Source organism: Thamnophis elegans, chromosome 4, assembly GCF_009769535.1.
Source record: "Thamnophis elegans isolate rThaEle1 chromosome 4, rThaEle1.pri, whole genome shotgun sequence".
In the NCBI taxonomy this organism is placed as follows: domain Eukaryota; kingdom Metazoa; phylum Chordata; class Lepidosauria; order Squamata; family Colubridae; genus Thamnophis; species Thamnophis elegans.
The window spans coordinates 139741273-139761551 of NC_045544.1; the positions used below are offsets into that span (position 1 = coordinate 139741273).

At 43.5% G+C, this 20279-nt stretch overlaps 1 protein-coding gene across 2 annotated transcripts; it reads right to left on the minus strand.

Moving 5' to 3' along the window:
• Positions 1 to 517: 517 nt before the first annotated feature.
• Positions 518 to 5759, minus strand: LOC116507123 (polyubiquitin). Of its 2 annotated transcripts, XM_032215066.1 has the most exons (3): positions 5656 to 5759; positions 1532 to 3182; positions 518 to 1303 (listed from the first exon to the last, which is right to left on the minus strand). In XM_032215066.1, the coding sequence occupies exons 2-3, from the start codon at positions 3173 to 3175 to the stop codon at positions 662 to 664; spliced, it is 2286 nt and encodes a 761-aa protein (XP_032070957.1). In that variant the 5' UTR covers positions 3176 to 3182; positions 5656 to 5759; the 3' UTR covers positions 518 to 661. The 2 variants fall into 2 exon arrangements, with proteins under 2 accessions (XP_032070957.1, XP_032070956.1); XM_032215065.1 differs by having other exon boundaries at positions 518 to 3182.
• Between the last annotated feature and the right edge of the window lie 14520 nt (positions 5760 to 20279).

The following is a 20279-nucleotide window of genomic DNA, read 5'->3' on the forward strand; positions in this document are numbered from 1 at the left end:
ATTCGACTTTCAAGGCAACTGGTTCTTGTAGTAGGTACACCCAGCGGTCCAGCGTAATTTCCAACCATCACTAAGTGACCAAACCCTACCATATTTTTCAGTGATGATAGAAATAGGTGCTGCAACACAAGCACCACTATCCTTTCATCACAATGCACTCTTGGTTCTTTCCTGTAGAAATAGGAGTTAAGGCTACCAGAGTAGTGTTGCTAACTCATTACAGAAATAATTATTTTGCTGTTCTCCAAAAGATCGTGAACAGAACTGCCAACGTTTCTCAACTTTGGAACAATTCAATTAGTCATTTCATGAATACCTAAGTGTAGTGATATAAAGAATTGATCCATCCGGGAAGGCAATGCACACAAAGGATTTTTGTACCATAGTAAACATGATCTCTAGGTTTTCTACAAACGATCAGAAATATTATCTATCTTGATTTGGGGTGTGTTTTCATAGTTTTAGTATTTATATGAGAGAACTAGGAACAGACATTAACAAAGGAGTTTCTACTAAGTAATGTGCAACAGAAAACTTTATTAGCATTGACACAAACAGTCTAGCAGTTACCGGAAACTTGCATTAACCTTACAATATTAAGCCATAATACTGCTACAGTGCAAACAAATTTTACTGGCAATTTGAAAATTGTTCAGAACATCTAAATGCCTCCCCTCAGACGGAGGACAAGATGGAGAGTGGACTCTTTCTGGATGTTGTAGTCAGAGAGAGTGCGGCCATCTTCTAACTGCTTTCCAGCAAAGATCAGCCTCTGTTGGTCTGGAGGAATGCCTTCTTTGTCCTGAATCTTGGCCTTCACATTCTCAATGGTGTCACTTGGCTCCACCTCCAGGGTGATGGTCTTGCCAGTCAAGGTCTTCACAAAGATCTGCATCCCACCCCTCAGACGCAGGACAAGATGGAGAGTGGATTCTTTCTGGATATTGTAGTCAGAAAGGGTGCGACCATCTTCCAGCTGCTTGCCGGCAAAGATCAGCCTCTGTTGGTCTGGGGGAATGCCTTCTTTGTCCTGGATTTTGGCCTTCACATTCTCAATGGTGTCACTGGGTTCCACCTCCAGGGTAATGGTCTTGCCAGTCAAGGTCTTCACAAAGATCTGCATCCCACCCCTCAGACGCAGGACAAGATGGAGGGTAGACTCCTTCTGGATATTGTAGTCAGAGAGGGTGCGACCATCTTCCAGCTGCTTGCCGGCAAAGATCAGCCTCTGTTGGTCTGGAGGAATGCCTTCTTTGTCCTGGATTTTGGCCTTCACATTCTCAATGGTGTCACTGGGTTCCACCTCCAGGGTAATGGTCTTGCCAGTCAAGGTCTTCACAAAGATCTGCATCCCACCCCTCAGACGCAGGACAAGATGGAGGGTAGACTCCTTCTGGATATTGTAGTCAGAGAGGGTGCGGCCATCTTCCAGCTGCTTGCCAGCAAAGATCAGCCTCTGTTGGTCTGGAGGAATGCCTTCTTTGTCCTGGATTTTGGCCTTCACATTCTCAATGGTGTCACTTTGCTCCACCTCAAGAGTGATGGTCTTGCCAGTCAAGGTCTTCACAAAGATCTGCATCCCACCCCTCAGACGTAGGACAAGATGGAGAGTGGATTCTTTCTGGATATTGTAGTCAGAAAGGGTGCGACCATCTTCCAGCTGCTTGCCGGCAAAGATCAGCCTCTGTTGGTCTGGAGGAATGCCTTCCTTATCCTGAATCTTGGCCTTCACATTCTCAATGGTGTCACTTGGCTCCACCTCCAGGGTAATGGTCTTGCCAGTCAAGGTCTTCACAAAGATCTGCATCCCACCCCTCAGACGCAGGACAAGATGGAGAGTGGATTCTTTCTGGATGTTGTAGTCGGAGAGGGTGCGACCATCTTCCAGCTGCTTGCCGGCAAAGATCAGCCTCTGTTGGTCTGGGGGAATGCCTTCTTTGTCCTGGATTTTGGCCTTCACATTCTCAATGGTGTCACTTGGCTCCACCTCCAGGGTGATGGTCTTGCCAGTCAAGGTCTTCACAAAGATCTGCATCCCACCCCTCAGACGCAGGACAAGATGGAGAGTGGATTCTTTCTGGATATTGTAGTCAGAAAGGGTGCGACCATCTTCCAGCTGCTTGCCGGCAAAGATCAGCCTCTGTTGGTCTGGAGGAATGCCTTCCTTATCCTGAATCTTGGCCTTCACATTCTCAATGGTGTCACTTGGCTCCACCTCCAGGGTAATGGTCTTGCCAGTCAAGGTCTTCACAAAGATCTGCATCCCACCCCTCAGACGCAGGACAAGATGGAGAGTGGATTCTTTCTGGATGTTGTAGTCGGAGAGGGTGCGACCATCTTCCAGCTGCTTGCCGGCAAAGATCAGCCTCTGTTGGTCTGGGGGAATGCCTTCTTTGTCCTGGATTTTGGCCTTCACATTCTCAATGGTGTCACTTGGCTCCACCTCCAGGGTAATGGTCTTGCCAGTCAAGGTCTTCACAAAGATCTGCATCCCACCCCTCAGACGCAGGACAAGATGGAGAGTGGATTCTTTCTGGATGTTGTAGTCAGAGAGGGTGCGACCATCTTCCAGCTGCTTGCCGGCAAAGATCAGCCTCTGTTGGTCTGGGGGAATGCCTTCTTTGTCCTGGATTTTGGCCTTCACATTCTCAATGGTGTCACTTGGCTCCACCTCCAGGGTGATGGTCTTGCCAGTCAAGGTCTTCACAAAGATCTGCATCCCACCCCTCAGACGCAGGACAAGATGGAGAGTGGATTCTTTCTGGATATTGTAGTCAGAAAGGGTACGACCATCTTCCAGCTGCTTGCCAGCAAAGATCAGCCTCTGTTGGTCTGGAGGAATGCCTTCTTTGTCCTGGATTTTGGCCTTCACATTCTCAATGGTGTCACTGGGTTCCACCTCCAGGGTAATGGTCTTGCCAGTCAAGGTCTTCACAAAGATCTGCATCCCACCCCTCAGACGCAGGACAAGATGGAGGGTAGACTCCTTCTGGATATTGTAGTCGGAGAGGGTGCGGCCATCTTCCAGCTGCTTTCCAGCAAAGATCAGCCTCTGTTGGTCTGGAGGAATGCCTTCCTTGTCCTGGATTTTGGCCTTCACATTCTCAATGGTGTCACTTGGCTCCACCTCTAGGGTGATGGTCTTGCCAGTCAAGGTCTTCACAAAGATCTGCATTTTTTATCTGCAATGACATAGCATGGGAAAATTAGAGCTGGCTGCATCAGATTATGAAGTTCTATATATACAGAAAGCTAATTTTACAAAAACAGTCAAGAATGTATTTTGAGGTAGAAATAAAGCATCCACTTTATTTAATCACTCATATGAATTGCACTACACTAGATAATATTGTTGCATCTTATACCTAAAATGCTATCATGAATGCGAAGTACTATAAGGTATTAAAGTATTAAATAGCTGCCTAGTTCAATTAGAAATTCAAGTTTTGTACTGATTTGAATTTACTGCTGTATTCCCATATTTATAAGCAATATACGATGTATAATTGATGTATAACATTAAAAAAACAAGCTCTGCAAGAGTCTCTGCCCCTCAAATTTCCAATACTATCAAATGAATAATCAAATTGCAAGAAAACAATTGTAGCTAATCTTTCCAAAACAGCATCTTATGTAGGGACTTCTAGTCCCCATAAATACTGTATCTGACAACCAATATCCACCAAGCTATCTTGAGGTCCTGTAAACAACTGCAGGGAACTGCTAACTCAGAAAGGTTATCCTGCAGTACCTATTAGCATGTAAATATCACATTTAACTATACCAGGAAATAATCCAAAATTGCACCAATGGCATGCAGGTCATAGTTTCAGTTTCTAAATTGCCCATTAGGTATTTAATTCTGAGAAGGGCATTAAAAAGCTTATCTTATTAAAGCACCAGCTTTTGTATTGCTCAATAGGGTTTTATTATCCCTGCATAATACTAGCACACATACAGGTAGTCCTCAACTTACAACAGTTCAATTAGTGACTCTTCAAAGATCTATCAGCAATGACAAAGTGGCTTATGAGCAGTTTTTACACTAAATAAGGTATAAGGTGTGGCATCATTCCCATAGTCCTGTGATCAAAGTTCAGATGCTTGGCAACTTAATCATATTAAATTAATGAGTCATGCCCTTTTGAGACCTGACCAGCAAAACCAATGTAGGAAGCTAGATAAAACTTAACCACACTCCTAACCTATTTAACAGCAATGATTCACTCAACTGTGGCAAGAAAGATCTTAAAATGGGGCAAATCTTGCTTAACAAAATGTGTCACTTGGCAACATACATTTTGGGCTAAATTGTACTCCTAAGTATAGGTAGTCCTTGACTTACAAGACCTCATTTAGTGACTGCAGCACTGAAAAAGTGACTTGTCACCATTGCACCATCCCCAGGGACATGTGATCAAAATTCAGACGCTTTGCTGTGTTCCCAAGGTCACCTGATTCCCCCTTTTCGAGGTCGATGAGGAAGCTAGATTCACTTAACAACGGTGGCAAGAAAAGTCTTGAAATGGGGCAACATCACCTTTTGTAATCTTCTCAACAAGCAATACAACAGAATTGCGCCCAATAGGATGGACAGAGGCAGGGGGGGGAAGGGAGGGAAAGAGGTAGATATACATATATACCATAGAGAGAGGGGGAGAGAAAAAAGAGGTAGAGATATACACATATATAGAGGGGGGGGGGCAGAGACACACAGGAGGGAGAGAAAGAGGTAGAGATATACATATATACAAGCGGGGAAGAAAGGTAGAACAAGGTAGAGATACACATACACATATAGAGAGAGGGAGCAGAGAGAGATTAAGAGGTAGATATACATATAGAGAGAGGCAGAGGGGGGAGGGAGAGACGGGGAGATATATACATATAGAGGGGGAGAGAGGCGGAGAGAAAGGTAGATATCTAGAGGGAGGGAAAGTTAGATACACACACACACATATAGAAAGGCAGATAAAGAGAGGGCAGGGAGGGAAAGAGTTAGATCTACATATATACAGAGTGAGAGAGGTAGAGAGAAATAAAAAGCTCGTAGTCACCATAGGGAACCTTATAACTTGGGACAAATATCCCTTTAGTGAAGACATTTTACTTTCGAAAGAAAAACACCCCAATCCACCGCCCTTCCCTTCTCCCTCAAATAGGCTTCAGCTACAAATACTTCATCTAATTAACGCAAATAAAGGACCGCCAGACACCCGAGGGGGGGAGGCTCACTTACATTCGCCTAGGAGGAAATCCTACCGAGAAGCGGTGCTTATATAGCCTAAGGTGGGACGCGGAGAGGGACGAGGCCGTCGAAATCCATAACTAACTCAGCGCTAACCCCTTTTCTAAATGTTGATCTCTCGGGCGCCGAAAGCGCCAACTCCGAGCACCGCCACCTGCCCTTCAGGCGCCCCCGCCCCGCGGAGCCACCCTATCTCCTCTTCCCGGGGTTAGTCGGGGCCCACCTCACGGGCCCCGCGCCTCGCCACAATGGCCTAACAGTGACGCCACGCCGAGCCCTGTCCGAACAGAAGCAGCTAAATATCCCCGAATAAAGACGGTATAATTTTTAATAATCAATATTAATTATTAACACATTAATAATTATTCAGAGGGACGTGAATCATAATCCATTCTTCGTCAGCTTACCGCTTCACTCAGGCAGCCAGAAAGAAATAATATGGCGCGGTGACAACAGATCCGACCTCAGCAACTTTTCTTCTTCGCAACTGTCTGCCCAGCAACGCGTCACTGCTATTTATACGGTTTCGTCTTCGTCGCCCCTCCCTTCAGATTCCCTTCAATATCCTTCCGCGTGAGGAAATAATCCCTTCGGAGAACGTCCTAAAAAGCGGGTTCTGCGTCTCGATTTCTTCTCATTCGACGAAAAAATAAAAAAATAAAACTAAATTAAACGATATAGGCTTCCCTGTTAATACCGGTCTCCGAAGGGATGAGGTGAAGGCAGTGAGGGGTGGAAGGATATCAAGTAGAGATAAAAAGTCCCTTGTCGTCGGGCGAATAATTCTACGAAGAGGTGGGGCTAAAACGTTGCAGGGCCGCCATTGGTGGGAGACAGAAAGAACGGACTCTGATTGGCTTCCGCAAGATGCAATCAATAGGAAAGCTCTGGAAAGATCGGGACTCTGCGCCTGGGCGGTTAGCAGTGGGGGGGGGGGGGGGGAGGAAGCAATGTCCCAGAGAAGCCCGCCTCTCTGATTGGTGTAGAGTGAGGTCATTCTTGTTGCTAAGGCCTTCGGTCCCTGAGAAGCAGATTTCGAGAAAGGGCAGGAAAGAAGGAAGGCCTGTTGACGCATGCGTAGAAGAACCAAGCCGTGGGGGGGGGGTGAGATATTAGGACTGTTTTGAGGGTCAAAGGGCGGGAAAACGTCTCTGAGGCGTTTAATCACTGATCGAGAGTAAAACAATATAAGGAAAAGGGGGGAAAGTATGCATAAAACACTTTTTAAAGTTAAACATCAGAGCGTATTTTGGGTTCAAGGTGTTTTGTCCCCTTCTGCCATTGTTTTTCTGAAGAGGAAGTTTGACTGCCTTGAGGAGCTTAAATTTTGTTCTTTTTCCTATTTCAGCATGAAAGTTCCTTTTTTGGAATACCACATATAGTTTTTAAAAAGGCATTAATGTAGAAGAACAAAAAGGAAAAGGACATGAGAAAGGGGAAAAGATAAGGAAGAAGGAAAATGAGAAAAAAAGGAAAGGAATATGAAAAATGAGAAGAAAAGAAAGAAAGAAAGAAAAGGAAGGAAAAAAGGAAAAAGGAAAGGGAAGGAAGGAAGAGAAATGGGAATGGGAAAAAATAAGGAAAGAAAAAGAAAGAAAAGGAAGGGAAAAGACAGGAAGGAAAATGAGAAAAGGAAGGAAGGAAAATGAAAGGGAAAAATGAGAAGGAAAGAAAAAAGGGAAAAGGCAGGAAGAAAAAAATGAAAGAAAAGGAAAATGAGAAGGGAAAATGTGAATGAAGGAGATGAGAAAGGGAAAAAGATGAGAAGGAAAGAAAGAAGAGGAAAGGAAGATTAGAAAGGAAAAAAGACCAAGAAGAAAAATAAATGAGAAAGAGAAGGAAAAAGAGTTTAAGAATAACATTCCAAAGAGACTTCTCTTAAAATGCCAAGGCCCTCATGTGATAAATAGTTTTGGAAGGACAGAGTCTTCTTATCAACCAGCTTTGGTTTCAAAAAACAAACGGAAGGCAACAACAGAGCTGCTAAAGGTTGTTTTTCTCCCGGTCTGCTCTAGTTCTGTTCCTGGAAAATCCTGTTTTTCCTCTCCTCCAGGAAGAGAGAAGCCTGAGACTGAACTTGTTTTCTTCTTTGCAGGGTTTTATTATTTTTGAAGAGGCAAAAGGCATCTGAAATCCAATCTTGTGTTTATGCTGTTGGCTGCAAGAGTTTCCTCCTTGGATCTCTCCCAAAAATTTGTCCCTCTGCCTGAGGAAAGAATAGAGAAGAAAACTGTGGTGTAACTATAACTTGTTTTAATATACAGATAATCACCAACTTATGACTGATCACTTAGCAATCATTCAAAGTTACAACAGATCTCCCCGGGCTTCCTTATGACCCAAATTCACATTTTGGGCATTCAATGCCTAGACCACATTTATGAACCACAAATAACTTTTTTTCTGGGAAACCAACATTTACTTCTTTTCTGACAAAAAGCACCCATTGTAGACAATGGATTCACTTAACGACTGCTGCAAAATAGTTTATAAATTGGGCACATGTATGTGGTGATCCACATCAGGGCCAGCCAGCAAAATTTAACAAATCGTAATTTGAATTATGAACAGCCTTTGAACTATGGTGCTGGAGAAGACTCCTGCCAGTCTCTTGGATTGAAAGGCAATCAAACTGGTCAGTCCTAGAGGAGATCAACCCTGACTGCTCTTTAGAAGACCAGATCCTGATGATGAAACTCAAATACTTTAGCCACCTAATGAGAAGGAAGGACTCACTGGAGAAGAGCCTAATGTTGAGAAAGATTAAAGGCAAAAGAAGAAGAAGGGGACGGCAGAGAAGGAGGTGGCTGGATGGAGTCACTAAAGCAGTAGGTGTGAGCTTATATGGACTCCAGAAGATGGTAGAGCAATAGCAGTAGACTTATATACCGCTTCATAGGCCTTTCAGGCCTCTCTAAGCGGTTTACAGAGAGTCAGCATATTGCCCCCAACAATCTGGGTCCTCATTTTAACCCACCTCGGAAGGATGGAAGGCTGAGTCAACCCTGAGCCGGTGAGATTTGAACCGCTGACCTGCTGATCTAGCAGTAGCCTGCAGTGCTGCACTTAACCACTGCGCCACCTTGGCTCTTAGAGGACAGGAAGGCCTGGAGGAATGTTGTCCATGGAGTCGCGATGCGTTGGACACAACTTCGCAACTAACAACAACAGCAACAATTCCAAATTTGAATATGGATATAAGTTAAGGACTACTTTTAAAAGCAGAATTACCTTCTGTAACGATTTGAAATTTACTATATTACGCCGGCTATGATTGTAATAAAGTTTTAATTGATTGATTGAAGTTTGATAGCAAATGGGTCTGGGTATCTTTATTGTACCATTTTTTTCTAAAAGAACCCCTAAAAGAGAAGTGCTTGAGGATGAATTAGAAACAAGTTTGGCTTGGTGAGTGAATATAATCACAGTGTCCAGTAAAAGCAACAATGATGTCAAAATGATATTTGAACTTTCTTTTGCTCATAGTGCATAGTACATAAATTGCCTCATTTATAGTATGACATCATGATCTATGGGACATCATTTATCTTCAGCAGGTGACCTGACCGTGGAGGCTTTTGAACTATGTGATCTGTACTTGAACACCGTCTTGTTTTTCCATAGTTTACTGAACAAAGTTCAACTGACGGATCCGTGCAAGCTGTTTTGTATAAAGTTCTAAACCAAAACCAAACTGCACATATTTTGGCTAAGCATGCAGCAGAAACCCATCATATTGGAAAGTCCTAGTCTAATAAAAGATATATTAAGTGGAGATTATGGACGTCTTTTCAGCTATAACTACATTCAAATCGTAGGTTAACCAGGTCCGTTAAAGTGGTATTAACTAGGTTTCAGGTCTATTGGACTTATATGCCTGTATTAACTGTATTAACAGTAAAACAGAATTGGAAGGGCCCTTGGAGATCTTCTAGTCCAACCCCTTGCTCAAGCAGGAGAACCTATACCATTTTGGGCAAGTGGCTCTCCAATCTTGTCTTGAAAACCTCCAGTAATAACAGAATAACAGAGTTGGAAGGGACCTTGGAGGTCTTCTTGTCCAACTCCCTACTCAAGCAGGAAACTATATACCATTCAGACAAATGGCTGTCCAGTCTCTTTAAAAACTTAAGTGATCGAGCACCCACAACTTCTGAAAGCAAGCTGTTCCGCTGATTAACTGTTTTCACCATCAGGAAATTTCACCTTAGTTCTAGGTTGGATTTCTCTTTTGTTAAGTTTCCAACCTTTTGTTTCTTGTCCAGCCCCTCACATCAGAGGGGGTATTCAGCAGGTTCTGACCAGTTCTGGAGAACCAGTAGTGGAAATTTTGAATAGTTCGGAGAACCAGCAAATACCACCTCTGACTGGCCCTACCCCCATCTATTCTCTGCCTCCCCAGTCCTGGCTGATTGGGAGGAAATGGGGTTTTTTGCAGTGGGGTGGGAATGGAGATTTTACAGTATCCTTCCCCTGCTATGCCCACAAAGCCACACCCTCCAAGCCACATCCACAGAACTGGTAGTAAAAAAAATTGAATCCTGCCACTGCTTCACACGTTTTGGAGAATAGCCTGGCCCCCTCCTCTCTGTGTGGTCCCTCAAATATAGGGAGATTTTTAGCAAGTCACCTCTATTCCAGACTGTGAAGATATCTTGATGCCATCATGCAAATGATGGGAATTGGATTATCTGTTGATGACAGATGCTGATTGCATAGTTTCTGTCATTTGCACAATGAAGTCATGCTGTGCACAACTTCACTTGCTTCCCTCCCCCATAGATGCATAACAAAGCCACCTTACTTTGTTTTCATCTTGCCTATATTTTTAGTTCAGTGTCTTAATTAAACCCAGCCCACAGTTTGTGATTCAGCATATTTTGCAAGCCTGCAAAAAGGGCTGAAACAGCTGAGCTGTTATTCAAATCTAACCATTTGGCCTCCTTAGATAGTAGGGTGAGTAGACCATTGCATTTTCTGTTCCAAAGTGTCCCCATCCATCTCTACTAAGTTTCAGATACTTTTTTATGATAAAGCTGAATATGCAGTCATTTGCTAAACAGGATGGTTTTAGAAGAATTACCTTCCCTTTGGAAATTTCCCAAGCTTTCCATATTTTCCTAACGACAGAGAAACTGTTTAAGAAAGCAAACTACTTGGGTGATCTTTTTAACCAATATTTTTTACGTATTACTTTATTTTGGAGACACCAGCTGATTAAGCAAGACATCACATGACGATGGACTTATGAACTAACTTCCACAGTGGTTGTTAAGCGGGACATCGTGTGACTGCAACTTGTTGATTTCTCCTTTGACTCTTGGTCGGAAGCCAGCAGTGAAGCATGTAAATGGTGGTCATACGTCCATGGGACGCTGCATTGATCCTAACCACATTGTGAACAGCCTGAGGGTACTCAAGAACCTCCTTCAAAGTAGAAGACTCCTTCTCAAAGAGATTGACGCTATCACATGTACTGAACTACAGGCTACACCCTGGCTTTCTTAATCCAAGAGGGACTTGGATCCCATGGACAACGGAACTAATAGCACAGACAGTGTCTAGTTCCTCATGACTCACCATCTCTCACTCAACCCAGATCATACAAGACCTCGCTCCTGGTCCCATCCGAGTCAATTCAACATGAATCTGAGTAACTCATCAAAAAAGCAAATTATTCCATACAGCAGCCTTGCAGATAATCTTATGTCCTGTCCCTTGCCTTGCCTTGACGCCTCTTCACCCATCGTGGGTATAGGCGACTTCCATGGAATTTGACGCCACTGTTTTCGGTCCTGTGCTAGGGTTGTCAGGTGGTGCAGCCAGTCGCTATTATATGATTTTCAGGCGAATGTCTTTCCTAGCCCAGAGTTTCTTGAGTGAGCTCCAGGCAATTGTTGATATCAACGTCTCTATCGTAAATACTTTTAGCGAGAAGGGCCTGCTTCCCTGTTTGTAGCAATGTTTGCACATTGAGGCAACCGATATTGTTTAGCCCTAAAAAGGGCTGATTGGAATGGATACGGCGATCCATGGAAGCTGTTTCGGCTGGATATACCCAAGGGGGCGCCAGTCCCAAGGGTCGACAGAGCCCGATTGGTGGGAACGGGGGGCACCACATGAAGGCCGGGTTGTCGTTTGATAGCTGAGAGGCTTTGCAATAAGCGTTGCAATGTATATTTTGCGCATCAGCTATCCTTGCCCGCCTGTCCTGTCCCTACCTAGAAGGGACCAAATCAACACAAAAAGAAGCCACTGGGCAGTTATCAACAGATGCAATACAAGTGGACAAATCTTAATGGTTCACCACCCTTGATCACCACAATCTAGAATATCATCTATAATATGGGCTCTTACACATATTTAAGCAGTTTTGCAATGAGTCTTCCTCTGATAATTCTCCAGTCGTCTCTTCTGGCACTTCATCTCCTGGAGCTACTCAGTAAATTAATTTTTTGTCCTGAGCACAGTATACAAGGAGAAGGGGTGATGGGATGATGAAGTCCAATGGGCCAGACACCCACCAGTCCCAGGTGGTGATCAAGGTCTTGGTCAAACCAACCACCGGATCCTCAGAGAGAACTCCAGTCTCTGTCTGGAACCCCATAAGATCCATCTAGTGCCTAAGGCAGGCCGATCAAATAAGCTCTGTTTTCCCATAACAGAAGGTGGTACCAGTAATCAATGACCTGACCACCACAACAGATGTGTTAATGTCCTCTACTATCATATCACATCACAACTGTCCTAAGACAAAAAAACGGATCCAATATTCAGCTGCTGCTATGCATCGGGTTGTCTATGAGGCAGGTCCACGGTTACCATAGAGGGCACAAACTTTTGAGCTTCTTTGGAATTGACATCACTAGGTTGCAAATTGAAATCCCCAAGCATCCAAACCTCAGGGATTGTATTGCCAGTCTGGTACTGGCATCCAGTACAGGGGTGAATTGCTACCGGCATTACTGCTGGTTCGGCACGCAAAAAACTTTCCATGTGCGTTTGCTTTGCTCGCACGCATACCAAACACACTCTCCATTGTTGAAAGAAACGTCCTTCTGGGTTCAGCTCCAAGTGGGGAAAAAGACACTGGAGACATGGAGGCTGCTTGGAAAGATGGTTTATTGTTGGACAGGGCCACATGGCTTGAGCCCTGAACAGAAAAGGTGATCACATGCTTCAATGTTGGTGGAGAAGAAGAGAAAGTTGGAGAGTTGAGTAATATCCCTTCCCCCTGCAGCTGCAGTGGAGAAGTCTTTATTATGTAAAGTGGGCTAGCCTGGCCTTCTCAATGGCCTATTGACAAAGTGGGGATGGGCAGGAAGCTACAGGGAACTATTCTGTCTTTTAAAGCACGTTTCTTTCTTTTCACATCCAGAGAAATATTCTGCCTTTTCAATATTTCCTAGGATATTTCATTTTTCTGGGAGAGGGCTGGATGATAACTTCCCACACCACATATGCACATTTGTAGATAAAAAGGTCTGCGGATGCGCAGAACATTAGAAAACAGGGAAAAATTACAATTTTGCAATGAAGATTGTTCTGAGCCTGCGCAAAACCAAAAATCAAGATGGCGCTGCCGACAATAGAACCAGTTCAGGGACGTGGCAAGCCGAGTTACTCCCTACTCCGCCGAACTGGTCTGAACTGGTAGGAACCCACCTCTGATCCAGTAGCCCAGGCAGGGATACTGCTGGGCAGTAAAGAGGGCAGAATACCAACAGCAATTTCAACTGGTCCCTGGTGTCCAATCCCCAGGGACTTACATCCAGTTATCTGTGCAGCAGGGCATCTGAGAACCTTCAATACTTTGTAGATAAAAACAGCTTTTGCCCCCCTCCCTTGGTGTTTGTAGATTCATGATCTGAGACTCAGGTGGGCATAATTCTGAGACATCCCTTGTGCCTTTTCCTTTTGGGAACGCACAGGGGAGGAAAAAAAAAACAAGAAACAGCCAAAGAAATGAAAGGCAGGAGATGAGATAAAATAATTAAAATGTGTTTGCACTAACCTAGTCGCTACCCGTCTCAAGACTTTTCTACTTTTACAAACTACCTTGAAAACAATTTCTACCCATCTTCTGTCTGAGGAATTCTGTGTCAAGAAAAAAAAAACGTAACTTTTGGCAATAATTTGTAGGGTTTGTAAATATATATGGAGATTTCCATGGTGCAAGCAAGGGAGAGTTGTGATTTAGTCTGCAACACCTTTAAAACACCTTTCTATGCTATGCTGATAATTCTGGATGATTAAGTGGATAACAATTGCTGCTGGGAAAATTGCTGGAGGGCTTGCAAATTATACATCACAATCTTACGACCAGCTTGATGGTGTGGGTGGATTGAGAGTCCTCAGAAGAATTGAAATCAGCTTGTGGTTTAAAAAAAACAACACATCACTCGGCGACTGAGTAAAAAAAACAAAAACCTACTATATGGAAAGAAGTATCTGTGTGTTTACAAAAGAGATAGTGTATGAAGTCTTGTATACCATTAGAGAAGGTGATTGCTTTGATTATATCAAAAGGTTTCTAGGCAATATGAAACCAAATACATTTTATAGCACTGTCTTGTTTGTCTCCTAAGAAAAAACAGTTGACAATACTGTTGAAAGAAATGTCCTTCTGGGTTCGGCTCCAAGTGGGGGAAGAAGATACTGGAGACATGGAGGCTGCTTGGAAAGATGGTTTTAATGGTGGACAGGGCCACATGGCTTGAGCCCTGAACAGAAAAGGGGATCACATGCTTCAGTGTTGGTGGAGAAGAAGAGAAGGGCTGAGGGAGGGGCTTGCTAGGCTTTGCATACCCTGTTTAGTCCCACCTCTCTGTTTCCTGTTCCTGTGTAAGAAATGTATTCTGATTGGTTGTCAGACTCCCATGGTGCCATGCAGGGGGCTACTCTCTAGGCTGTGATGAGTTCTCAGATGCCTTGTGGTCAGTTGAGTATATTATCATGCCTTTCTGTAGCTGCTGGTGAAGTCTTTATTATGTAAAGTGGGCTAGCCTGGCCATCTCAATGGCCCATTAACTGGGGATGGGCAGAAAGCTACAGGCAGCTATTCTGTCTTTTAAAACATGTTTCTTTCTTTTCACATCCAGAGAAATATTCTGCCTTTTCAATATTTCCTAGGATATTTCATTTTTCTGGGAGAGGGCTGGATGATAACTTCCCACACTGGGATACTGCAAACATTGTAAATACATGCCAGTTACCAAGCACCTGAATTCATGTGACCATCGAGATAACGTGACAGTTGTAAGTGCAAGGACCAGTCGTAAGTCCCTTTTTTCCAGTGGAAACAGTAACTTTGAACAGCCAAATGTTCCTTTGGTGGCTGGGGGATTCTGGGAGTTGAAGTCCACATATTTTTAAGTTGCCAAGGTTGAGAAAAACTGGAGTCCATATATTTGTGGAAACCAGCATAAACCACAGTTTTAGCCTTTGGCCTGGAATGTGCATTTCTGTGCCAAATTATGCTTTTGTAAATATCTTACTCTTTGGAAAATACACCTGTGGGCTGATTATTTATTGATTGTGATTCTTCAGATCTTATTTATAATCCACCCAAAGTCATGTTGAAAGAAATGTCCTTCTGGGTTCAGCTCCAAGTGGGGAACAAGACACTGGAGACATGGAGGCTGCTTGGAAAGATGATTTATTGTTGGACAGGGCCACACGGCTTGAGCCGTGAACAGAAAAGGGGATCACATGCTTCAATGTTGGTGGAGAAGAAGAGAAGGGCTGAGGAAGGGGCTTGCTAGGCTTTTTATGCCCTGTTTAGTCCCACCTCTCTGTTTCCTGTTCCTGTGTAAGGAATGTATTCTGATTGGTTGTCAGACTCCCATGGGGCCATGCAGGGGACTACTCTCTAGGCTGTGTTTTGAATCCAGGTATGGATGACTTCTCAGATGCCATGTGGAGAGTTGAGTAATATCCCTCCCCCCTGCAGCTGGAGTGGAGAAGTCTTTATTATGTAAAGTGGGCTAGCCTGGCCTTCTCAATGGCCTATTGACAAAGTGGGGATGGGCAGGAAGCTACAGGCAACTATTCTGTCTTTTAAAGCATGTTTCTTTCTTTTCACATCCAGAGAAACATTCTGCCTTTTCAATATTTCCTAGGATATTTCATTTTTCTGGGAGAGGGCTGGATGATAACTTCCCACAGTCATAGAGAGTAAGTGGCTGGCTGCTTAAATCTTCTAAATAAATAAAATAAACACAAATAGACCAGCTTCATTTTTAGAATCGAGTGGCTAGTGCTTCCTTCTTTTCTTCCTGCTGCTTTGGCAAAAACACAGCTGTGACATTCTGATGGAAAGTGAGTTGAGATGATCTAATGGTCGGGAAATGACAGCTGGGAGCTGGACATGTCCAGTCATGTCTCTTTTCGACAGGTCTGAATGAATTGAGTCACTGTTGAAATGTCTACTGTGCTCATTTTAAAAACTAAAGTGCAGAAGATTCCAGAAAATAATGGAAGAGGTTTCAATGAGATTGACCACAAAAAGATCACACTTCAGAATGTTTTTTGAACTGAATTCATCCTAAACAACAACATTAATCGGAATACATTTGTTGGAAGAAATGTCCTTCTGGGTTCGGCTCCAAGTGGGGGAAAAAGACACTGGAGACATGGAGGCTGCTTGGAAAGATGGTTTTAATGGTGGACAGGGCCACATGGCTTGAGTCCTGAACAGAAAAGGGGGATCACATGCTTCAATGTTGGTGGAGAAGAAGAGAAGGGCTGAAGGAGGGGCTTGCTAGGCTTTTTATAACCTGTTCAGTCCCACCTCTCTGTTTCCTGTTCCTGTGTAAGAAATGTATTCTGATTGGTTATCAGACTCCCATGGTGCCATGCAGGGGCAACTCTCTAGGCTGCGTTTTGAATCCAGGTTTGGTTGAGTTCTCAGATGCCATGTGGCGAGTTGGGTAAAAAGGGCCAATATTATCATGCCTTAATCCCATCACTCTGGAGCTGAATGGGAGAAGTCTTTATTATGCAAAGTGGACTCGCTCAGGCTTTAATGGCTCATTGACAAAGGGGGATGAGCAGGAAGCTGCAGGCCGCTATTCTGTCTTTTAAAACATGTTTCTTCGTTTTCACACCCAGAGAAATATTCTGCCTTTTCAATATTTCCTAGGATATTTCATTTTTTTCTGGGAGAGAAAAACACATTATTTAAGTATTTATTACAACTGCAATAAGAGGATCAATTTATCAATTGAGAATATAGTAATTTCCTAGCATTCCCAAGAATTCAACACAAGGTTGAATTGTTTTTTTTTTTAAAGCTAGAAACTGGATCACTCAAAATCTCTTCTAGGTAGGACAATACTTCCCAAACCTGAGTAAATTATCCAAAATTGGATAAATGTGGGTATTTTTCTCTCTTTGGAAAACAACTCACAAATCTATTAACCTATAACAATCAGGACATTTAAATTGACTCACAGATTGCCACATGTATACTAAAATATATGTGAAAATCTCCCAGAAGTATTCTTATTAAGACAAAAATTAATGAAATTCCCACTGGTGATTTGTTGGGACAGTATGAAGAACATTCAGTGATACTGTTTTTATTTCACAAGTGGTCCATGAGTTACGACCATTCATTTAGCTACACAACTGTTCCAAGTTATGGCATTGCTAAAGGAACATATAATTGATCCTTGAAGTTTGAAAAAACTGTCTGATAAGCAATTTGGGGGTAATAAAAGTTTGAGAATATTGCTATAGCTGTATTTTGTGAGCAATTGTTTGATTTTAGTTTCACACAGGGATTTGACTGGATGACTGAATCAGATGATTGGAGGCTAAAAAACATATGAAGAACGGTTGCAGGAACTGGGTACGTCTAGTTTAATGAAAAGAAGGACCAAGGGAGACATGATAGCAGTCTTCCGATATCTCAGGGGTTGCCCCAAAGAAGAGGGAGTCAAAACTATTCTCCAAAGCACCTGAGGGTAGAACAAGAAGCAATGGGTGGAAACTAATCAAGAAGAGAAGCAACTTAGAACTAAGGAGAAATTTCCTGACAGTTAGAACAATTAACCAGTGGAACAACTTGCCTCCAGAAGTTGTGAATTTTTCAACATTGGAAGTTTTAAAGAAGATGTTGGATAACCATTTGTCTGAAATAGTATAGGGATTCCTGCCTACGCAGGGGGTTGGACTAGAAGACCTCCAAGGTCCCTTCCAACTCCATTATTCTATTCTAAAAAGATTTAAGACAAATCTGGCCTTGACATGGTTAAATATTTGGAAACTGTAGCTTTCTAAAACATCCTTTCTTAATCCTTCCAACAAGTAATCTTTGTTCGTATTGCCTACTTTTAAGAAGTTTAGTACAGAATTTGCGCCAATCGGGATTTTTTTCAGGATTTCTTAATCTAAAATTCCATACGAGATTTAAATATTTTTTTCCTGGAAGGCCCATTAAGAATGATCAATATGAAAAGACCTCTCCTTCTGGATCAATCGTTTCTCCAATATAAACATGAGACAAAAATTGCAAGATGGCTTTCAAGTTACCGGAACAATATTATTATATAATTTTTCTAGGGGAGAATGCCTCAACCTTACTGTTAAAATAAATGCTAAGCAGAAACCAGCTCTAAGTGGGTGATCTTAGATCTGTGTCAATGAACTTTCTGGCGTTCATAATTACGGCTAGTCCTTGACACAATTATTCATTTAGTGACACAACTGGGAATGTCTAGTTTAATGAAAAGAAGGACTAGGGGAGACATGATAACAGTCTTCTAATATCTCAGGGGTTGCCACAAAGAATATTTGGGGGTCAAGCTATTCTCCAAGGCACCCGAGGGTAGGACAAGAAGCAATGGATGGAAACTACTCAAGAAGGAGGGGGTTGAACTAGATGATCTCCAAGTTCCCTTCCAATTCTTATTCTATGTTCTATCTACAATCTCCAATTCCTTGCATACCTCTAACCTCTGTTTGAAAAGGGTGCAGCCAGGCTGGTGAATGGAGAGGTTGAGAACATAAGATCGTCTTGTGGGTAACATGATACCAGCTTTTGAGGGGCAACCCCAAAGAAGAGGGAGTCAAACTATTCTCCAAAGCACCTGAGGGCAGGACAAGAAACAATGGATGGAAACTAACCAAAAAGAGAAGCAACTTAACAACTGAGAAGAAACTTCCTAAAAGTGAGGACAATTAATCAGTGGAACAGAAGTTGCCTCTAAAAGTTGTGAATGCTGCAACGCTGGAAGTTTAAAGAAAATGTTGGATAACCATTTGTCTGAAATAGTGCAGAGTTTTCTGCCTAAGTAGGGGGTTGGACTAGAAGACCTCCAAGATCCCTTCCAACTCCGTTATTCTATTCGCTTAAAGTGAGTTTCACTTTCATCGCCTTGAATAGCGATGGAAATTGAGGGCTCAATTCAGGGGTGTGTTCTGGACGGCTTTACCTCCAGTTCGCTCATACACACGCCGGATGCACGCTGCGCACGCATGCGCAGTTCAATTATGTTGTAATATAGTTCCTTGTGTAGGTGTGGGTCACCCATGGCCCAGTTCATAACAGGGCATGCAGAGCCACGCTGAACCACACAGGAGAAAACAAACTCCTAAAACTCCATAACATCCTGATAGTTCATAACATAACATCCTGAGATGTGCCCTACCAATGGCGCCCAGGATTTGACCATATATAGACAGAACTTCCCTGAGCAGTAGATTAGAAATTGTACTTTTACAGGCTGTTTTTAATCACATGCTATTGCTCCTCCTGCCTTTGTCCTATCTCAATAAAAGGGGCTCTCAGACCCCCAATCTGGGTCGCTCCATCCCGAGAAAGATCGTGTCCGTGTCTTTTCTCCACATTGGCCTCATGGACCAACCACGGGAACATCACATTTGGTAGCAGAGGATGGTTACTTCACACAATTAAAATTGTTCCGCGCATGCGCAGAATTCAACAGCAAGATGGCAGCGGTGACGGCAGCAACTCGGTTTGGGGACGTGGCAGGCCATGGGTTGCTGCCGATTCCAGCAACCTAGGCTGCTGTTTACCCCTAGCGGTTCAACCGAACCGGTCCGAACTTGTAACGCTCGACTTAACGACGTACAATTATTGAGCCAGAGATGGGTTCCTACCGATTCGGACCGGCCGGTCCGAATCGGTAGGAACCCATCTCTGGCTCAATAATTGTACGTCATTAAGTCGAGCGTTACAAGTACGGAACGGGGCTGATTGTTAGCGCCAGGTACTTCCCCCGTCCTGGGCAGCCTAAATGAGTTGTAGAAATTTTGGGTGGCTCCTCGCTCAAGCCGGTTTTAAAAGCAGCTTACCCAGACAGGAATGAATGAAGCCGTTCTGGTTGGCCCCTGCCCTTTGCCATTTCTCCGCCTGAATCACAAACCGGGCAGGCTTCCCGGAAAGCTTGTTCTCCTGACTCATGATCACGCAAACATTCCTCCGAAGAGAGCAAGGGTGGCGCGGAGGGAAGTATTTGGCAACTCAAAAGTCTTGTACCCGGCAGTTGTAAAGGAACTTTGAACACCCCAGGAACTCTGGAAAGGAGGTCACAGTTTCTAGCTTATTCTTTTTCTGACCTCACATACACACGCACACACACCCGTAACAACAGATAACCAGAGTTGAAAAGGACCTTGTAGGTCATCTAGTCCAACCCCCAGCCCAAGCAGGAGATCCTGCACCATTCCTGACAGAGGGCAGTCCAATCTCTTTTTGAAAGCTTCCAGAGATGAAGCTCCCACAACTTCTGTCCCTCGGTTGATTGTTCTCGCCGTCAGAAAATGCCTCCTTATTTCTAGGTTGAATCTCTCCTTCCTCAGTTTCCATCCATTCTTCCTTGTCTGGTCTTCAAAGGTGCTTTGGAAAACAGCTTGACCCACTCTTCTCTGGGGCAGCCCCTCAAATATTGGAAGACTGCTACCATGTGTAAGGCAGGAGGGGTTGGACTAGATGACCTCCAAGATGCCTTCCAACTCTCTCTTAATCTGTATCTATGTCTCCCCTGGTCCTTCTCTTCCCTAG